At 35.8% G+C, this 22,283-nt stretch overlaps 1 protein-coding gene across 1 annotated transcript in view; it reads left to right on the forward strand.

Moving 5' to 3' along the window:
- Window positions 1-677: 677 nt before the first annotated feature.
- LOC149841787 (diacylglycerol kinase 4-like) overlaps window positions 678-22,283 on the forward strand; it is a 41,048-nt gene continuing 19,442 nt past the window's right edge. The window contains exons 1-7 of the mRNA XM_089998522.1: window positions 678-1,028; window positions 2,108-2,230; window positions 2,464-2,601; window positions 2,719-2,804; window positions 3,792-3,879; window positions 4,691-4,766; window positions 20,265-20,347. Coding sequence (XP_089854648.1) covers window positions 678-1,028; window positions 2,108-2,230; window positions 2,464-2,601; window positions 2,719-2,804; window positions 3,792-3,879; window positions 4,691-4,766; window positions 20,265-20,347 — 945 coding nt within the window. The remainder of the gene's footprint in view (window positions 1,029-2,107; window positions 2,231-2,463; window positions 2,602-2,718; window positions 2,805-3,791; window positions 3,880-4,690; window positions 4,767-20,264; window positions 20,348-22,283) is intronic.

Here is a 22,283-nt window from a genome sequence, read left to right on the forward strand (position 1 = left end):
GAAGAATAGCAATAAAGGGTACTTAAGTCTTTGCAATAACACCAGAGTCCGATGCAAAGTTATGTCAACATACACGGGAATACGAGCCTCATGTGCTTGTATACGTGGTGCTCATTCAAAGCCCCGAACACAGACGTGGGATTCACTGAATCATGGGGGGCGAACATACACAACCCTCTCCACATCTACCCCCAACGTATTTTGCAAATATTGGTTGCCCCACGTCTACCCCCAACGTATTTTCTGATTAGAAATCAGAACAGTTTGCATCCCTAATGCCATGGAAGCTGTATTCGCAAGGTGCAAGTTGTAGCGCCTGCCTTGGATGATTGATTCGACTCAAACGCCAAAAATCCGAATGCACCGTACTTACTAGCATTAACTTCGAAAAACACGTGGCGGAAACAAACTGGAAAGACTTATTTTAGGGGAACAACATGTGTGTCACGTAACTTTTTCTCGAGCGATTCGATGGACGAAAGGACGCAACCGACCTTTCTGGAAGAATAGGAGGGCAATATCGGGAAACGTGAAATGCCCCGTCAGCGCCAAGGTGGTCTCCCCTGGAAAAGCGAAAAACAAAGAGCCCGCCACCGCCATTGCAAATCCCCTTCTATTTCTCCTCCTCCGTTTTCTCTTCCCTTCCTCGCATTTCCCGTTCTGCCCTTGTCCGAGAGATGGCGGAGACCGACCCACCTGATTCCGATCTCGACGTCCTCGACGGGACGAAGGTTCCGGCAAGTTCGTCGCTAGCGGACTCCCTCAAGGGGTGCGGGATCTCCACCGGCGGCCGGATTGACAAGGCGGACCTGAGGAGGTGGGTGGCGATCCCGAAGTACCTCTGCCTCGCAATGGCGGAGTCCGTCTACGGCAAGGAGGTCGCCGGCGACGTCGAGGACCGGTTCCCGTGGGATGGTTATAGCACCGCTCCGGAGGCGCCGATCGTCGTCTTCGTCAACTCGCGCAGCGGAGGCCGGAATGGCCCTACGCTGAAGATTCGCCTCGAGGAGTTGATTAGCGAGGAGCAGGTCCGTAATCGCTTCCGATTCAGCCCCTCTGGCATTTTTCTCTCCCTCTCTCTGATGTTTTCTCTTCTTTGGTTGATCGGATGAACAAGGTAGTGTTGAATCTGTCGGAAAGATCCGGCTTCCACTTTAATACGCATGTTTCTATGGGGATCGATTAGCAGGTGATGGTTATGAGGACCCATATGAAAAGTTCCTTATCTGTAATTGTTAAAAGCAAAAACATTGCAGGTAATCTAGAAAAGTAGCCTAGTGATATTAATTTAGGAAAATGGCCTAGTGCAGCTCTTTAAGATGGGATATTGAGACGTGAGCATTAGAATAGCAGTTTATTTATTACTGGCAAAAGCAGGCTTTTAGTTGAATTTCGTGATTTTGTTCAGAAGAGAAAATTCGAGTTTTAAGCTTCAAACCACCTTCAACCCTGCCGTTATCTTTTTAAAACCTTGGTTCATGGTGAGGGTATATCTTTCGTACCATGAGCAGCAGTAATGACCACGATCGTGGATCAGGCACAAGAGCTGCGCCTATCAGTCACAGGATCAGTTTTATGCTCAAGAATCAAAATGTGGAATATACAGAGAATCAGCAGCAGAAGTTGTATTGCATCTATTTTCATTACACCATTGCATGTTTTTCGTTTTAGAGGAATTTGGCAGTGGGAAAATATAGAGAGTACTGAAGACACTGAGTGAACGTCCATACTAAAAAGATTTCTTTGATCTTTTCTATGAAAAACAACAGTCAAATTCATGTTAGGAATCGGTAGCAACATTTTAAAAGAAAGAGCAAAGCAATGCAGTTCTGTGGAGAATCACGTATCTGCATGTAAATCTTGAGCATGTCAAGTGTGTTGCTTCTTTAAACTTTCTAAATGCAACTTAATTATACAATACCAGAGAAAGCCATGAAAGTTTAAATTTGAGAGAATCCTATTTATCTATCCATCCTTGGGTCTACATGCACGCCCGCACATATACATGCGTGTGTGTTTTACCCTTCATGATAAACTAATTAATGCATATGGAGTAGTTATGCTTTTTCTAGATCAATGTATAACTTTCTTTTTTGTGTTTATGCAGGTGTTTGACCTTGCAGTTGTGAAGCCTACAGACTTCTTCCGATACGGGCTGTTTTGCCTGGAGACATTGGGAAGGTTTGGCGACCATTGTGCAAGTGAAACCCGTGAGAGGCTACGGATTATGGTGTTGTTATACTCTCTCTCTCTCTCTCTCTCTCTTTTCCTGCATTCATCTGAGCTCTTGCTTCCTTGATGGCTAAGCATTTCAATATGTAAGGGATTTTTTTTTGGTACAAATAATCATCATGTCAATGGGTGCTTCTACTTCTGTTTGCTGGTGTAGGCAGTGGGATTTTGCCTGTGTGTAAGAAATATTTGATTCCTAAGTCAAATGAACTGTTTTTGTTTTTATGGCAGGTTGCTGGTGGTGATGGCACGGTTGGCTGGGTATTAGGGAGTGTTGCTGAGCTTTATTTGCAGAACCGAATACCAATTCCACCAACCGGAATCATTCCACTTGGCACCGGCAATGATTTGTCTAGGAGTTTTGGTTGGGTGAGCAGTAGTCCCTAATTCCTAAACTATTTAGTCTTATTCCCATATTTCATTTGAATTATTGCTGATGTTTATTACAACCTTTTATTCACCACAGTCTTTTAAAGTTTTATTCAGGGTGGCTCTTTCCCTTTTGCATGGAAGTCTGCAGTTAAGAGGTCCCTATATAAAGCGGTGACAGGTCCAGTTTGCTACCTTGATAGGTATGTGTTTTGTAATCTGGCCATACAATGTTTATTCTTCATATTCTCATTCTTTTTAACCTGTTGATATTGGATTTCTGGTTCGGAAATGATTTAAGAATGTCACAGTAATGGTGGAATTTCTGTTTTTTTTAGTGTTGCAAATGAAAACATCTGAATGTATATGTGCATAAAAACTTGTTTTGCTATATTGTCGTCACGGTAGTGCCACAAAGCCACCCATTAGCATGAACAATATCTTCAGTGGCCAATCTAGTTGTTCTTACTCAAGCATAATCAGGTGTTGGTCTATGAAAAAGTCAAGGAATTCTCTGGGCTAGCATCTAGAATGGACTTTTGTCCTGTGAAACTTATCTTCCAAAATTTTAGTTAGAACGGAGGCTATAGATCTATAAGAAGAAAAGTTGGAGGATGCTTAATGCCCTCTTTATTGAAACTTCTTCTTTTGCTTTGCACTGTAAACAGGTTGGAGTTGGACCCTGGTCTGAATCCAACTAGATGGTTCTTTAGGCAGGTGCGACAGTTGTAGGCAGCTCATGCTTGTGTCAAGTTCCAACCCACTGGCAGTCTTGACATTTATGTTTCTATTAAACAATCATGTTCTTAAATCATTTAGAGATTTGTAATCTTGTTTCAAGGCCAAGGGACAGAAACTTTTCCAATGCTTTCTTACAATTGCACAAAGACGCTTTAGAATTTCGTTTCATTTGTTTTAGTTGGTATTCTAGAATTGCCTGCTACCATTTTAACTTTTAGTTGCAGGAAGCCATATTTATTGTTTTTGATCCTCATTTTGGTTTCATCTCATTTATTCTTGCATGCTGTATCATGTGATATAATTTATGGCTGATTAACACATAAACAGTGTGTTGCATGGAGAGTAATCATGTCCTAGGTTCTTTCATTGATATTGTCTACAGGTGCTGATAAAAGTTTCTCGTCTTTTTGTTTTCCTTTTTTTTTTTTTAAATTCCTGTGACATGATAGTTGGCAAGTTGTGGTCTCAATGCCATCTGGGGGAACAATAAAACTTCCTTATGCTCTGAAATATCGGGAGAAGTGCGTCTTTGATGAGGTGATGAATGGAACCTTTATGTTACTCTTTGTTGCACATATATTTTAGTTTGAACTTGTACTTTTCTGGATACTGCAGTGAAACATCATTGCATTTCTGAGTTCGTTTGGAAGAACCGGAAACCACATTTCTAGTTTGTATGCATCTAATGGTAATATTTGATGTGCCTCATGTTTTCACAGTGATATTGAGGTATGATATAACTTAATGAGTATCATACCATTATAAAATAACTATCAATTCTGTAAGCTGCTATCTGACAGGATTTCAATAAGAGTATGTGTATATTCATATATTGTCGTATATGATGCTGTCCCATGAATTGTTGCTATTATCATTGTTTATAACAAAATGTTATTTTTTCACCGTGAATGAAATTAATCAAGAATATGAAACATAAATAAAAGGATGGTAATTTCTTTTTGCAGAAATTCCTGCACTGTGGTGAGATCTATCCTTTTTTCTACAAAACCCAGTCTGATGATGTGCAGAACTCTAATCATGTTTATGCTAAAGAATTATCCTTTGTTTAAATTATGATTATAAACATATCAACAATGTTAATATGGTAAACAGAACAAAATTTTTGAAGAAGCATCTTGCCATCTACAGAAGGCTGTGCAAGACAGATTTCTCTGAGTTTTTGTGGCTTGTACAAATTTCACTTGTGGGCAGCATCTGTAAATAAGTATTGAACTATAGTTGATCATCTTTGTGCTCTCTCTCTAATTGTTGTTGCTGCTGGTGCTGTTATTAATACCATTTACTGGTTTAAGCAAGAAAAATGAATGATAAGTTCTCTCTCCATCAGGATGAAGATATTGAAGATTATTTGCCAGAAAAACCTGCTCAGATTGAAGGTGTATTCTACAATTATTTCAGTATAGGTATGGGTACAAACTTTAGCAGCCTTTTCTTTTGGTTTCTAGGTGTGGCTTGTGTGTATACTTTCGGGGTCTCTTATTGTTACTCAGTCTTTGTGTCTGCTGTTGGAGATCCTTTAAAGGCTCTGTATTTTGGAGTCTTAGGGTGCCTCTTTGTACTTTTATTTTTCAGTCCGTGAGTTATTTAATATCATTGTGCTGGCCTTGTATAAAGTTGATGTTTGTCATGAGTTACTTAATAACCTTGTATTGGTTTGTGCACATTTTTTTTTGTTGAGTGATAAATATGTTTCCATTGCCATGGGGTTAAAATTCATAATAAAAAGAATCAATAATGTCATGCATTCATTACTTCTACTTTTAGAAAAATGGTCACGGAATAAAAAGTAATTTTTTTATTTGTACCATATTGTTAAATTATATGTATAATTCCATATATATATATTCAAGATATATGTATATATAACTATAATTAATAATGTAATTTAGGTTGCCCATCAGGGTCATTTTGGTCATTTTGTACATGTTAGAAAATAGTTTTTTTTTTTGTTTTCTTCTTTTAATTTTTTTTATTTTATCTCTTTGTATAAGGGCATTCTTGTAAAATGCCTCCATATAGTTGTTGGAGTACTCCCAACGGTCACAAATATGACAATTGGGAGCCTCCCAATGTCTATTTGGAGGCTCCTTCTTGTCTATAAATAAGGGCTTAAGGCCCCATTTGAAGCTCCTTGATGAATAAACTCATTATTTTTAGGTGTTCTCTCTTTTGACATTGTATGCACTCTTGTGCTTGTGTAAGCTTTAGTGCTTTTTGGATTGTCCCATAGTGGACTTGTGCATTTGCACTTTGTGATTGCGTTCTTCATAAGCCCTTAGTGGTTTTTTGTGCTTTGGACCATTTGTGGGTGTGATTTGTGCCTCTTGAGTTAGGTGTATGAAGACTCCTTGTTTCATTACATGGTATCAGAGCGAGAGTGTTCTTGGACCTTTGAAGTGTAATTATCACGTGATCGTGGGGTATGTGATACCCGTGTGATCGTGGTGCCCAAGAGGTTGTGTTGTCTACATTTTTCTCTCTCTCTTATAATCTTTCAAGTCAAATAGAGCTACATGATGTGGACTTCGGTATGTATTTTAAAAATCCTTATATATATGCCTTTTTTAGTTCTCTATATTTAAAAAATGTATTTATATATTTTTGAAAAAGTTGTTTGAAATATTATGGTTATTCTTAATCATGTAAAATGTGTTTTCTTTAAAAATTAAATTGGAACTAGAGTTTGTGTTTTGATATTAACTCATGAGTAGCATATTGTTGAGCTCTTTATGATAAATCCTCCATTTTTTACTTTTTTGAAAATATATATTTTCTATGCTCGTGTATATCCATTAGTAAATTTGTGTACGTCATTCAAAGTATATATATTTATTTGAAAAAAATTGAACACTTTTATGATTATTGGTAATTTCATGCATATGTCAAGGCATGTTTATTGAAATCTATGTAGAGTTTTTTTTTTTAAATGAGTTAATGCTTCTTGCATACTTGTTTCTTCAATAAGATATTTTATTTTTATCTTTTGTGTATGCCCTTAGTAGCACTTGTGATTGCGCTCTTTGTAGAATTTGTGATTGTGTATTTGTTGACACTTGTGCTTGTGTATTGCACTTCTTGCATAGTCTTGATTAATAAAATACTATTTTTATTCCGTGTGTTTGCCCCTTTAGTGGGTGTTTGTGTGTGAGCCCATTTTGTGGCCTGTGAATGTTCTTTTGATACTTCGGTGAAATTTTTTGAGTGTCCACTTTGTTGTTTTGATAAATATCTTTTAGAGGACCTTGTTTCCTTTCATTGGTGAACATCATTGGAGACTTTCATTTCCTTGCATATTAATTCAAAGTATATTTTTGGTATATTAATGTCTTTATGATTATTTGTGCATATTCCTATAATATATTAAAAATTATGTTCAAGTATGCACGTGGTTTCTTAAGAACTCTAATTACTATGATTATATGTTTTCTAGGCCTCTTTCTTCTTGAACAAATGAAATTTTCATCTTGAGCCTTTTATGGATGCCCTTTTGTGGGCTTTGTTGGTGTGCCCCTAATGGGACACTAATTTTCTTGATTAATGGTTCTTGTTATTTATAAAATATTAAATATTATAGTGGATTTTATGTGGCCTTAAAGTTATTAAATTATTAGACATGCATGAACTTTTAATCTCTTTGCGAGTATCCATGATTAATTGTGCTTGGGTATGCTATTGGTATTGAGCATGGTTTGTTAAGAATCTTGGTAAGTTTTGCCCCCCCCCCCCTATGTTGTATACCATTGTTGTCTCATAATAGACTTATAATTTAGATTGAGCTATCTCTCTATATAGCTTGTTTATATTGGCCATACTCATTCTTCATTGTTATTAATGTAACCTTGATTGTCTTTTCTTAAGGTTTATGAAAAATTATAAATTAATATATTGTGTGCATATGATTGCACAAATCTTTACAAGGTTTTTACCTAACTTTATTGGACTTGATTTGAAACTTGTTTTTTTTTAAATCGGATATTTGATATGATACTCCGCTTCTACTGAGGACAATGACACTTTGTGTTGCTTTTTGCATCTCCAAGAAATCATATAGTCACCTAAGAAAACACAAAAACCAGTAGTTGAGACTCTATCATTGGGATTTCCTCCTCAATCAGCATAAGTATAAGCAATTAAATCAAGAGATGATGAAGAGGAAAGAAAAACTCCCTTAGTTATGGTGTTTTTAATGTATCTAACTATTCTTAAGATTGCACTCATGTGCACAATTGTAGGTGCATGTTGAAACTGACTAACGGAGTGAACTGCATGAGCTATGTCTGGTCGAGTGATGAATAAGTATGTCAGAGACCCAACAAGTTGGCGGTAGGGATTAGGATCCTCGAGAAGTGTTCAATCTTTCAATCTTAACTTTGCATTGATAACCTCAGGGGTTTCTGTCTTCTTATCATCTGAAATGCCAGACTTGAAACAAATGTCAGCAACAAGTTTCATCTGAGAGAGAATGTACCCTTGGGGAGAGTATGCTACTTCAATACATAAAAAATATCTTAAGAAACCAAGGTCATACATTTCAAAAATTTCTTTTAAAACTTTCTTAATATCATGGATTCCTTGCTCGTCACTTCCAGTGATGATCATATCATCAACATAAAGTAGTAGAATAACTATTGAAGACCCTGCACTTTTCACAAACAACGCAGTGTCAGTATAACATGAACTAAAATTTAAGCTTGTCATTACATTGTTAAATCTGTCATGCCAAGCCTTTGGAGCTTGCTTTAAACCATATAGTGCCTTTTTAAGTTTGAGAATTTTATTTTCACCAATACATACTCCTGGTGGAGGATCCATATAGATCTCTTCATTTAACTCACCATTGAGAAATGCATTCTTAACATCTAATTGATAGATAGGTCAGTTTTTAATAGATGCAACCGTAATAAGAGTCCTAACACTAGTCATTCTAGATACGAGAGCGAAGGTTTCTTCATAGTCTATATCGTATTCTTGAGCATATCCTTTGGCTACCAACTTAGCTTTATAATGTTCTAATGACCCATCACTTTTAGTTTTAATTTTGAAGACCCATCTACATTCAATAGATTCCTTTCCAGTGGGTAATGAGGTTATTTCCCAAGTTTTAGCCTTTTAAAGGGCACTAAGTTCCAGTTTCTTGGCTTCAACCCATTGAGAAATGTTTTTGACTTCATTATAATGTGACTGTTCGTGATAAGAGTGTAATGCAATTAGACATGCCCTATACTTAGGCGTTAGAGACTCGTAGGAAACAAACCTATTAGGAGGATTGGAGATTTGGCCAGATCTCCTTAAAGATGTTTCTTCTATGTTGGAACCTTGAGAGTATTTTTCTAGAGCACTTATGGGAACTTGTTGACCACGCCTAACATAGGTTTGAATTGATCTATTTTCAAAATCATTACTTTTATTTTCAACATTATTAAGAGGAATATCCTCTAAATCATTAGAAACTTTCTATTCGTGAGGAGTCACATCTTCTTGAGAGAGAAGATTAAATAAGAAAGCATATTCGCTTTCATCAATATCTTTATTTTTCTCAAAACCGTTTTCATTTTCTAAAGTGTAACATCTTTAGATACATATAGTTTGTTGTTTTTAAGGTCAAAGCATCTAAAACCTTTTTTATTTTTTCCGTATCCTAAGAACACACATTCAATAGCTTTAGGAGATAACTTATCTCTTTTATGTGTAAGGACAAAACATTTACACCCAAAAAATCTTAATCTATTAAAATCGGGCGTTCTTTCAAATAGTTTTTCATATGGAGATGTATTTTGTAGGGATGAGGATATTATTCTATTTATCAAATAGGTTGAAGTTAAGGCGACTTCGGCCCAATAGCACTTTGGAATTTCTTTGGAAATGAGAAGAGTCCTAGTGGTTTCCAAAATGTGTCTATGCTTTCTTTCGGCTAGACCGTTTTGTTGAGGAGTCCTATGACATGACCTTTGATGACAAATGACATTTGTTTCCAAGTATTCTTGAAATTCATTTGATAGATATTCTTCACCTGAATCAGATCGAAGAGTGGAGATATTACTTGAAAATTGATTTTTGACTATCATATGATTTTTTTTGAAGAAATTAAAGACTTCGGATTTTAGATTGAGAAAATAGATCCACACATATCTAGTATATTCATGAATGAAAGTAACATAATAGGAGTATTCTCCTTTTGATATAACCGAAGAAGGACCCCAAACATCCGAATGGACTAATTCAAAAGGTCTTTTGGACACAAATGTTCTATTTGAAAAATGAGTGGATTTCATTTTTTCAAAAATACAATTCTTGTAAACAAAATGTTTCTCGTTACAAAATTTCTTTCCAAAAGGAAATGAGTACATTTTTAAGAAACTTGGATGTCCAAGTCTTAATGCCAAGTTTCAATATTTTTATCTTGGACATGATTACAAAATGAGTTAGTGGGAAGTTTCAAGTTCATTTAGTAGAGATCTCCCCTCCTATGGCCTTGCCCAATCCGCTTCCAGGACTGAAGATCCTGTATAGAGCAATCCTTAGTTGAGAAGAATATTTCACATCCATGATCACATATTTGAGAGACAGATAAGAGGTTTAAATTAAGTTGAGGTACCACCCTTACGTTTGGCACAAAGAAATCCTTTGAAAAATCTAAAGTTCCAAAACTTTTAACTTGTAAAGATGTACCATCGGCGGTGAAAACAAAAGAATTTTTGGAGTTGTTACATAAATTGGATAGTCCATTTTCAAGAGGGGTCATATGAAAGGAAGCTCCAGAATCAAGAATCCAAGAAGACATACCTGAAGGAGAAGAAGAGGCTATGGCGGCTCCCGAAGTTGATGGCGATTTGAGTAGAATTTGAAGCGCTTCGGATAGTTGAGCAAGGGAAAAGGACTCCTTCCCTTTTATTGGCTCCTCCTTCTTTTGTGTGGTTTCTTCAATAGAGGCAACCTTACCTTTTGGATGTTCATTTAACTTAGGGCAATTAGGTCTTATATGACCCGGTTCTTGGCAATGATGGCAAATGGCTTTTCTATAATTGCCATTATAGTTATTTTGTCTCTCAAAGTGTGGAGGCTTATATGCTTTCACATGATTGTCGGGTTTAGACACGGCTAGAACTTCATCTTCTCCCTTAATCATGCCAAAACGAGTTTTTTCTTGGCATATTTCGGCTATGACATCTTCAAATGGAAAATGTTTAGATCTATGAAGAAGAGATGATCTAACTTGTTCATATTCAGGCCTAAGCCCATGTAAAAATTGGAAAAAGTGTTCTTTTTCCATTTGTTCTCTTTTTAGTTTCACATCTTCACTAGACACCCATTTTGGTTCTAGTAGGGATAACTCATCCCATAAAGGTCCAAGAGTGCTAGAGTAATCTCTTACACCCATTTCACCTTGCTTAATGGTACGGATTTTTTCTTGGAGAAAGAATTGGCGAGCAAGGTCCTTTTGAGTATACATACCTTTCATAAAGAACAATGTTTCATTTGCTAGGCAGAATTTAACAATGTTGGCGCAAATTTTGAGCTCCACGTTGTTCATGAACCATGCAAGAATTTTTGCATGCTTACTTTCCCAATCTTCAACCTTAGATTGGTGATCTTCAATAGCCTTCATGCGAGCATTTCTTTCTAGAGTTTTTTCTTGATCACCATCTATCTTTGTAAGTTGAAGTTGAGGTTCTCCAATGGTGCCCATAACATATCCCCAAAGCTTTTTACCCTTGAGGTTGTTCTCCATGGCGGCGACCCACATCATGTAGTTGGTACCATTAAGCTTGAATGAGAGATCAATCTTTTGTTCTCCTTCCATTTTAGACTCAAGAATGGAGGACAAACAAAGCGAGAGAGAAAACAAAAAAAAAGGAGTATAACTAGTCAACTAGCTATAAGAATCAAGAGCATAACCTTGCTCTGATACCATGTAATGAAATATGCAAAAAAGAAATATATGTTCTACAATGGACGTTCACACATAGGAAGCAAAGAACAAGTCCAAAAGATGACATACACAAAAGCCAACAATGGCTTGAAAGCATAAAATCTTATAAAAGCACAAGAGGGCTTCAAGAAGCCATGTATTACAAAGGGGGAGACCCCACTTATTTATAGGCAAGAGAGGAGTGAGAGAGAGTTAGAAAAGGGAGAGAGAGGCACCATTGGGAGTCCCAACAAGGTGTCGTTGGGCTCCCAACGACTCTTTGTTGGGGCCCCAATGTGGGTGCATTTAATGCACAAAAAACAAAAAGAGAATAAAAAATAAGAAAAAGGAAAAGGTAAAAAAGACTATAATGCCCCTATTGGGCGAATTTACATAAATACCCCTTATTGGGTATGGATGAATATACCTATATATATTTATATATATACATATATATATATATAAATATTGATTACATGTATTTTAACATAACTCACCTATTTGGAAATTGAATTATGTTAGTATGCATTGCCTTTTGTGGCATTTGGATTGTACATCACAAAATTTTATATGATGCATCATTCTCTTGGCTTTGTTATTTGTTGAGAGATGTTTGTTGAGGTGAGTTTTGTGCACCTCGTTTTATGTCGGTTTAGATTGTCAACTTTTGGTTTGACTCTAAATGAGACTTGATTGATCTCTGGATTTATGAGTATCACTCATTTATTGATTGACCATTGTTATTATTATGGATGCTTATAACTCTATTTATCTATGATGGCAATCTATTGTTTGAAATTATGTCACAGGGACTCGGCCAACTGAGTGCCGCACTCGCATTGACGCGACGCATGTGCGGGTGCGGCACCCGGTGCGGTCCACCTGACACTGGGTGTGTTGACTGCACCCAGGGTCATTTATGTCCAACTTTTGGACTTTATATATATATATATATATGTATATATATATATATATATATATATATATATATATATATATATGTATATATATTTGCCACACCCTCGCACCCAAGTTTTTTGAAAGTGCCGCACCCCCACACCCATGTAACATAGGTTTGAAACAATGGTGTTTCGAAGAATTGTTAAAATTGATATTCTTTTTGGTGACATTAGTGTGCTTTCATTATAAACTTTCTTACGTCGAGTGACTTCTCCTTTTTATCTAAGTGTCATTATATGTTGACAAGAGTTGTATGTTCACACTCGTGTGTTTTTTTTGCCCATTGTTGGCATTATGATTATACTCTTAATCTAGTCACTGATACACTTGTTTTTTAAATGTCATTATATGTAGACAAGAGATGTTTATCCACACCTTCATGTGTTATTTTAGTTCATTGTTGGCATTGCGATTATGATTTTGAGTGTCATTATATGTAGACAATAGATGTTTATACACCTTCATGTGTGTCTGGTTATTAAAATATTTTCAAGCATTTTGCATCGAATATGCTTTAATTGCATAATGGACACTTTAAATTTGTTTCATTATAGGCTGCCTTGTGTGTTATCCTATTTCATGTCTTGCATGCATTAAGGTGTTTTTTCTTGATAAATATATGTATTGGTTATCCTAAAGTTAACTTTTTTATTTGTTGGTTGTTTCTTAAGTTTTTCACATCTTATGCATGACGGTGAAGTTTTCCTAGTAGGTTTTACTCTCTCATTTCGAAGTATTAGGGAATTGTGCATATTTTCATTAATGTTTTCATGAATGTTTAAAGTAATTAATGATTTATGAGCATGCCTCCTCCCATAATATCAATATATTTTTAACAAATAATATTTTAAAATATTTTTTATTTTTGTGATATATATGTTCTTTTGTATAGTTGGGATATTTGGCTTGTTGATCTATTTCTAGGTTCTCAAGTATTGAATAGCTATTTTTGAGCGATCAGAAATATTGAAGACACCCTTCAATGAAAAGCACCAATAAAGAAACATGACGGAGACTATGAAGACTTTTAAAGACATGTTCTTTTGTATTTGCGTTACATCTGTTTGAAGTTGTGTTTGCACCAAACCTGATCATCAACAGAGAAAAGAAAGAGAAGAAAGGTAGAAGAAGAAGAAAACTTAGAGTCGTTGGGGCTGCACTGGTTCACAATATTTCACTTAACTTAATCGTGACATGGTTTAATGTATTTAAGCATTAGGTTACAAAGCAATACATTTATGGACATGATTGTCGTACAACAAATTACAATATTACATCTGTACCCCAGTAAACACGTCAATGCGCAATCCCAGTTTGGGTCTGGGTCAGACCCAAACTGGGTCCAACACTACACTATACCTAATATCCTCCCTTAAGTTGTGCATGGTCTTGAACCATGGACAACTTGTTCTTCAAGAACCAAAATCTGTTTTTCGTCAAACCCTTTGTAAATAAATCTGCGACCTAGTCTTCTGTAGGAATGAAATGAGGCTCAATATCTTTGTCTTCAACCTTCTGTCGAATGAAATGCTGATCTATCTCAATATGTTTTGTCTTACTGTGAAAAATATGATTAAAAGATATATTAATGGCACTTTGATTGTCACACAATAAGATAGATTTGGAGATCTGTTCCTCCAATTCATTCATCATATCCTAAAAAAGGCATAGAGAATCGCACGAGGGGAAAGTTTATCATTTTTGTCAGTAAATATGAAACATTTGCACCCAAATATTCTTAGTCTAGAGTAGTCTGGAGAAATGTTCATAAGTTTTTCAATGGGAGTGATATTTTGTAACGAAGAAGATCGCATCCTATTAATGAGATAGGTGGCAGTTAAGGCAGCTTCTGCCCAAAAGTCTTTCGGGACTTGATTTGCTATTAATAAAGTCCTAGTGGTTTCTATAATATGACGATGTTTTCGTTCTGCCAGTCCATTTTGTTGAGGTGTATAAGGACAAGATCTTTGATGTGTGATGCGATGTAATTTAAGATAATTTTGAAAATCTGTGGATAAAAACTCTCCTCCTGAATCTGTGCGAAAAATAGTAATATCATTTTGAAACTTGTTTTTAACCATATTATGAAAAGTTTGAAAGTATGAAAATACTTCAGACTTATGTTTGAGAAAGTACATCCACGTATGTCGGGAGAAATCATCGACAAAAATAACATAGTAAACAAATTCTTCTTTAGAAATTACTGGTGCAGGACCCCAAACATCCGAGTGTATTAATTCAAGTGGTCTTGAAGAGAAAAAGGTTCTGTTCTGAAATGGTAATCTTTTCATTTTGCCGAGAATACAATCTTTACAATCAAATGATTCAGAGTTACAAAATTTCCTTAGATTTGGAAAATGTTGGATTTTGGCTATATGTGGGTGACCAAGTCTCTTATGCCACAGTTCCAACTCTATTTTTTGAATATTATAACAAAAAGCTTTCTTCGGCATTTCCAAAAAATTCATGTAATAGAGTCCTCCTTCTCTATGACCTTCCCCAATCAGTTTGCCTGACTGGCGATCCTGTACCCAACAACCATGAGAAGAAAAAGAAATATTACACCCATAATCAGAAATTTGAGATACAGATAAAAGATTTAAATTTAATTTGGGAACATGTCTAATTTCTGGAATAATTTTTTTTTTGTTTTATAAATTTTTTCAAAATTTTCTATTCTTTCTATTTCAAGAGAAGTCCCATCAGCAGTAAAGACCTTTGACACACTTGTTTTATTTTTAACACATTTGGATAGACTTTGATTATTTGGGGTCATATGAAAAGATGCACCAGAGTCAAGAAGCCAAATTTTTTTACCTAGATCAGAAAAAGATGAGGCTGCTGCGTCGGTTGAAGCTTCAGATGAGGAAGAGGCACCTTTGATGAGAGGCTGAAGAATCTCCATTAGTTGGGTCAGGGAAACTGGTGCATCCTGATCTTTAGGCTCCGATCCAGCAATTGCAGCTCTTTTTTCTCTCAGCTCCTTAAGTTTGGGACATTGTGGCCTGTAGTGTCCCGGTTCATGACAGTGATGACAAATAACTTTCTTCTTATCATAGTCACCATTTTGTCGGTTAAAGTGAGGAGGCCTATATGATCGAACATGATTCCCTGGTCTAGACACGGCTAAAACGGAATCATCTTCAATTTTTAAAGAACCTTTCCGGAGACGATTTTCTTCCATTGTTAACTCTTCAATAGTTTCAACAATAGAAGGACTTTTTCTCCGGTGAAGTAGGGCCGATTTAGTGGTTTCAAATTCCGGCCTTAATCTAGTGATAAACTGGTAAAAATGTTCAGCATCGAGTTGTTTCTGACGAAGCTCGATGTCTTCGGCACAATGCCACTTTGGTTTTAAAAGGGAAAGTTCTTCCCAAAGTTCGGACAACCCATTGTAATATTCACGAATAGTTTTGTCTCCTTGTGTCATCATTCGAACTTTTTCTTGGAGGTTGCACACGTGTGCAATATCTTTAAGGAAATACATATTCTTAAGGTATTCCCATGCCTTATCGGCATGATCAAATTTGGCAAGACTTGAGCATTTTTTAATGTCAACGCTATTGATAAGCCATGACATTATTTTCGCATGAGATATTCTCCATTCTTTCCATTTCTTCTCGTATGAGGCAATAGCCTTGATTTTCTCTTCTTCCGATAGAGGGACCTCTTTATCTCCCTTCTTTTTAGTAAGAGATAGCTTAGGTTCCGAATCGGAACCATCCACAATCCCCCATAAGCCTTTCCCCCATATATGGTGCTTCATGATTGAAGCCCATGTTACATAGTTTGTATCGCTTAGTTTCATAGGCATGATAGTGACTTTATCATTGTCATCCATCGATTACAAGGAGAGAAAAAATAGGGATAGAAGAGAAACAAGAAGGAAAATGAAAAAGAAAGAAAAAAAAAAAACAATACAACAAGACGTGAAATCTTCTCCAATGAAGTGATAAAACACTTCTCTTCAAGTGGCGAACACTTTTGCAAACGGGCACGGAAACCGAGGCAGCTTTTCCTCAAGATTTAGTACTTCCGCGGCTCTGATACCATGAAATGAAATGGGGATCTTCGAAACACGAGCTTAGATTAACAAGGGCAAGTGTCAAGAATGGCACTAAAGCATAACCCTTAAAAAGGGTATAACTGGAAAGAAAATAAAAATAAAAATAAAAATGTATTCTTTATTGATATGGAAAACCAATTGCTTAAGAAGCATTGAAATAAAATACAAGAGGGGCTGCACCCCTTTATATACACAGCTGAAAGAGGACTCTATTAAGAGGACTGTGTCAGTCCAACAGCTCTATTGCTAGTCAAGTCTGGACAGGACTTGACTAGCAACAGTCATTCTAGTTCAAACTGAACTAGATGACATAAAGACAAAAAATAAAAATAAAGGAAAAAATTTACAGAAAAGAAAGAAATGAAAAATGTATTTATATATATATATAATAATATAATATTATTATATATACATATATGTACAGTTTTACATTTTAACAGTCACTTCATTATGATATGTCTGTGGGTGGAAATGGAGGGTCATCTCTTGACACTCAGGAGGTGCTGGTCACTAATACATACTGTGAAAGAGGAAGAGGGTTGTTTTGAGGTGGTAGAGGACGTGGCAGAGTAAACGGCTAGGGGGGTAGAGGTATTTTACCTACTCCAAATATTCCCTAAAATACTCAGGGTTAGAGGCCTATTCCCACTTGCTACCTTTGCAAGTAGCCTGGTCACATGAAGAAATTGCAGAGCTAACTGCTAGTAAAAGGATGACCCCAATTACAATCCGGAAGCTGCTGAAAACCAGACTCAGAAAAAAATTAAGCAAACATAATCTAGCTCTCAGGGTTCAAATGATAAAGTGGCTCTTATTGCTGTGTTGGCTGGTCTGAATTTTAAGAGGAATGAAGGTGTTTGGTAAATTGTTAAGTGCTCATCTGATCTCAGGAATCCAACAACATGAAGATGACAGTACGGTAGAAGACCGTCAAAATGACAACAATGATGTGAGCTTTCCTGATTCGCTTGAAAGCCAAATTCAGTGCCAGGGAAACTCTAGATATTGGCAAGTATATGTCAGACACAACAAAGAAGCTATACAAGAACAGAGACATTCTGAACAACAGGAGGTTGAAAGTAAACCAAACAGAAAAAAAGTTGTGAGACGATCCACACGAATCTGTCATCTTATCAATTGATGGGTAAGTTATGAAAATTTGAGTGTGAAACATCAACTATTTATGGTAGAGATAGAGAAACATGAAGAGCCAAGAAGTTTTGTGGAAGCCTGCAAGAATATGAGATGGATAGAAGCCATGAATGAAGAGTTGAAAGCCTCGAAGAAGTGTAAAACATGAAAAATAGTTAAAAGGCTAAAAGACAAAAATGTTATTGGATCGAAGTTGGTGTACAAAATTAAATACAAACCAGATGAGAGTATAGAAAGGTATAAAGCGAGGTTGGTAATAATAGGATTCACTCAAGAATATGGTATGGATTATGAAGAAACATTTAGCCCTGTAGTTAAAATGAGAATTATAAGAATTATTATGTCTTTGGCATTGGATCATAGATGGTCGTTAAATCAACTTGATGTGAAGAATTCCTTCTTCATATGGGTCTCAAAGAAGTGTATATAGAGCAGCCTCAAGGTTTTGGCAAAAAAGATATTGAAAAGTAATGTTTGTAAACTAAAGCAGGCTATATATGGGTTGAAACTAACAACACATTTGTGGTTTGAAAGCTTCTTAGATGAAATCAAGAGGCACAGTTTCAAAAGGTCACCATTGGATCACTCATTGTTCATATATAGAGCTAAGGATCAGATCACTCAATTACTCATATACGTGGATGATATCTTTATTACAGGTAGTTGTGAAGCCCATATTAAAGAAATTAAGATTCTCTTGAACAAAAGATTTCATATGAAGGATCTTAGAAGGCTAAAGTATTTCATAGGAGTGAAAGTTGATAAAAGGGCAAATAAGTTAGTCTTGACCTTAGTTGTCAAAGGCGGTAGGCGGCGCCTAGGCAGTGAGCCCCTAAAAAGACTAGGCAGGCTTAGGTGGACTAGTCGGTACCCCAACTAGAAAAAATTTAAAAACACACACAAAATATGTAAACAAACTGCTAAAATTAATAACAAACATGTATACAACATAAAATCAATCAATAATAATCAATAGACAAAACATAACATGTCAGCAATGATATTAAACAACCTACTCAAAAAATTAAGAATAAATAAAAAATTGAATAAACAAACTATACAACTAACAATGTGACAAAAATTAAAATCATGTATACAAAAAAATAACAACAATAGATGTAATATAAGCAGTAGACAAATAAGAAGAAGAAATGAACAATTGAATAAACAAACCATGCAACTGATAACCCTGCTAAAAAAACAAAAAATAAATGAACAATTGAATAACCAAACCATACAACTAACAATGTGAATAAACAATATACAAAAAATAAATTATAACGGATTATATATAAATTACACGCACACCTAAACAAATTATAACTCAAACAATCTGTCAACCAAAAACATAACTCAGAAACATGAGTACATAACCAAAAAACAATCAAACAAATTATACATGAATTATATACACAGATAGAATGTGTATGTGTGTATGTGAAGTGTGAACTGTGAAAAATTACACAGATTATACACATATTACATACACAGATTGTACACACATTATACACAATTTACATACATAGATTATACACACACAGATTACACACGCAAATAGAGACAACAAGAGAGAGAGAGAGAGAAGAGAATCCGAGAGAGGGAGAAAGACAGAGAGAAGCCGAGAGAGGGAGAGAGACAAGGAGACCTGTCTCGAGTCTCCCTGTTGAGAGAGAGAAAGAGCATACCTTGCACTGTGAAATGGGGAAAGGGACAATCAAAGTGCTATCAAAATTTCATTGAACCCAGTTTAGCATGGAAGAACAAAACACATTGAGATAGATCATTCATCAGGCAGAAAATTGAGGATCATGAAATATAAGATAGATATGTTAGGACAGAAAATCAAATTGATGATCTTTTCACAAAAGGACTCACCAAACAAAGATTTTGGTTTTTAAAGGGCAAGTTGTCCATGGTAGTGTGACCATGTACAACTTGAGGGAGGTGGTTGAGACGTGACTAGGGTTTGGATTTGGATCCAAATCCAGATCTGTGATATGTATTATTTGTTGTTTATCTCATGAGGGCAGATTTGTAACTTGTCATGTAACATAATATAAAAGTCATAGACAGGCCCACAATTCCCATCTTTGGGACATGAGGAGTTGCAGCCCTATCTCTCACTTGTCTTCCTCTTTTCATTGCACAATTTCTCTGACTGAATGCATTCGATACCAAAAGTTAGCACATCTATGGTTGGGCTGTGACGATCATACTCATCAAGCTAGAACTGATATATTTAATTCACCATCAAATGACCACATCCATTGCAAGGATGCAAATTAGATAAGTACGTTGCATGTTTTGGACAAAATGTATTCATTTTTTAATAGAACAAGAAAGCATTCAAAGGAGTTCTAACCAATAGAGAAAGAGCATCACTATTAGCATTGCTAAGGTTTGGAAGATAAGTGTAAAACCTTCAGTGGACCATCACATTGTTGCACTTGTAATTTTTATTGTGTTAAATATAAGCATACCTGTTAAATTGTTACGCTTTTCTTCATCACCATCGAAACACTTGTTATAGGTTTATGAATTCATGTCTACATTTGGTAGGCACAATACATTCATGAATGTGCATAATTGTATTTTATAGGTCTTATGGTTGATTTTTAGATAGGATAATAAACCTTTCTTTCTATTAGCGGCGAACTACTGTACCATCTTTAATTTTGTTGACCACTCTGTCCCTCATCCCCCTGCATATATTCAGATTTTTGTATGCTCTTTTCCTTGGCTTTATTCTTTTTTTTTGGAAGTAAATGTTAATGTTTTCCATTAAGAACCTATTTTGTTTGCCTTCTTATCCAGGGATGGATGCACAAGTGGCTTATAAGTTTCATCACTTGCGGAATGAAAGACCAAATCTGGCGCAAGGTCCCATTTCCAATAAGGCATGCTTTTAGTTTTTCTTTTATGATATTAATGTTGGTTCTTCCAAAAGAAAAAGTTGAATGTTTTCTTGCTAATTAATTGAATTTTACGAACGATATTAAGAAAATTTATGCAGGACTATTCTATTGTTGCACAAAAAGTACATAAAAATTTAAACAAATTTGTGGACATTATATATTAGAAAAAATTGGTTACTTGCAATGAACCATGCAGCAAATGCTGCTGTATTTTATGTATTTAGCCTATAAAAAATCAGTACTTCTTATAGATTGAATGATTAAGTTAAATAGACTTTTCAAAATTTCAAGGTTGAATGAGATGATGGTTTGGTCTCACTATCATTACTGAGGGGTCTCATGTTCAAGTTCCATGGGGGTGTTAAAATATGTAATCTCATATAATATCTCATATGTAATCTCATAGGATTGTAGTACCTTTCTCTTTTTCCTAGTTAGTTTTTAGTTTAGTTAATCTTAGTTAGAACATAACTAGAATTAGGCTAGTTTTTTGTTTTTTGATCTTTTTAAGCCTTCACCTTTTTGACTAGTCAAAAAGGTGCTTTTTGACTAAAGTCAAAAAGCATCTTTCAAGGGAGCCGTTAGACTCCCAACAGCTCTAATAGAGCCGTTGGGAGTCCAACGACTCCCTTGAAGGCTTCTCATTCTCCTCTATAAATATGGGGACTATTTCCCCTTGTATTTTATGGTTTTTGTGGGATTGTATCCGAAATAAAATTATTTTTCTTTTGAATACCCTTTTTGGGTAGTGTGTGCTCTTATGCTTGTATGAACCCTTGTGGTTCTTGTAATCTCTTCGTAAGTGTGTGGTGAAGAGATAGTTTGGTTGTGAGTTTCATTTTCTTTCATGGTATCAGAGCAAGGTTGGTAGAGGCAATCAATACAAACTTCTTTGTGTGCATTGGGAAACGTGCCGTTCAAGTTTTCTTCGAGAGAGTGAAGCCTCTTTGAAGGAGTGGTCGTGTGTAGCCTTGAAAGCTTGGAGGGCTACTTATTCTTGCTCTTTGTGGTAGAGTATTCTCCTCTTTTACTCGTTTATTTCCCTCTTCTCCTTCCCAAGTATGTAAAATGGATACAATGAAAATGTCACCATTAAGCCCATAAAACTCAACAATTCAAATTATGTAACATGGACTTCTATCATGAAGCACCTTATTTTGGGAAAAGGTCTATGGGGATTAGTGGATGGAACCGATGAGGAACCTAAACTAATTCTCACCAAAGGAGGAAAAGAAGTACCTCTTTTGGAGGTAGAAAAAGTCAAAGCCATCTCCACATATGAGAAAAAGTGGAAAGAATGGAGAATGGGCCACGCCAAGATCATGTCTTGGCTTATATCTAGTGTTGATATAAAGAAGTGTTCAAGTCTTGTAAAATTTGAACACGCCAATGATGCGTGGAATTATCTTACGAGAATGTACTCTCTTAAAGATATTGCCCACATATGTAATTTTCAAGAAAAAGTCTGCAATATGGTTCAAGGGGATAAAAGTATTAGAGAATACTACAATAGCTTGTCCAAGCTATGAGAAGAATTGACTCTTCTTGAACCAAAGTGGCATTGTCCACAAGACATTGAGCTTCGTACAAATCAAGTAAATGCGGAGCATTTTTTTCAATTTATTAATGGGTTGAGGACAAAATTTGAATCAACCAAATCTGCTCTTCTACATTGGGGAAAGGTCCCCTCCATTAAAGACATAATTGAAGAACTAAGTATGAAAGAGAATAGACTCGAGAAAAGAGTCGCCAAAATTGATGATGATACACTTTTAGCCGTATCTAGACCGGGTAATCATGTTCGCACATACAAACCCCCACATGTTGGGAGGACAAATAATGAAAGGCAAGGAAGCGACTTTGAAAAAAGAAAAGTTATTTGCTATTGTTGTCGCGAACCGGGACATGTCAAGACTTA

This window comes from Nuphar pumila, chromosome 3 (assembly GCF_984573655.1).
Source record: "Nuphar pumila chromosome 3, dmNupPumi1.hap1.1, whole genome shotgun sequence".
Lineage (NCBI taxonomy): Eukaryota > Viridiplantae > Streptophyta > Magnoliopsida > Nymphaeales > Nymphaeaceae > Nuphar > Nuphar pumila.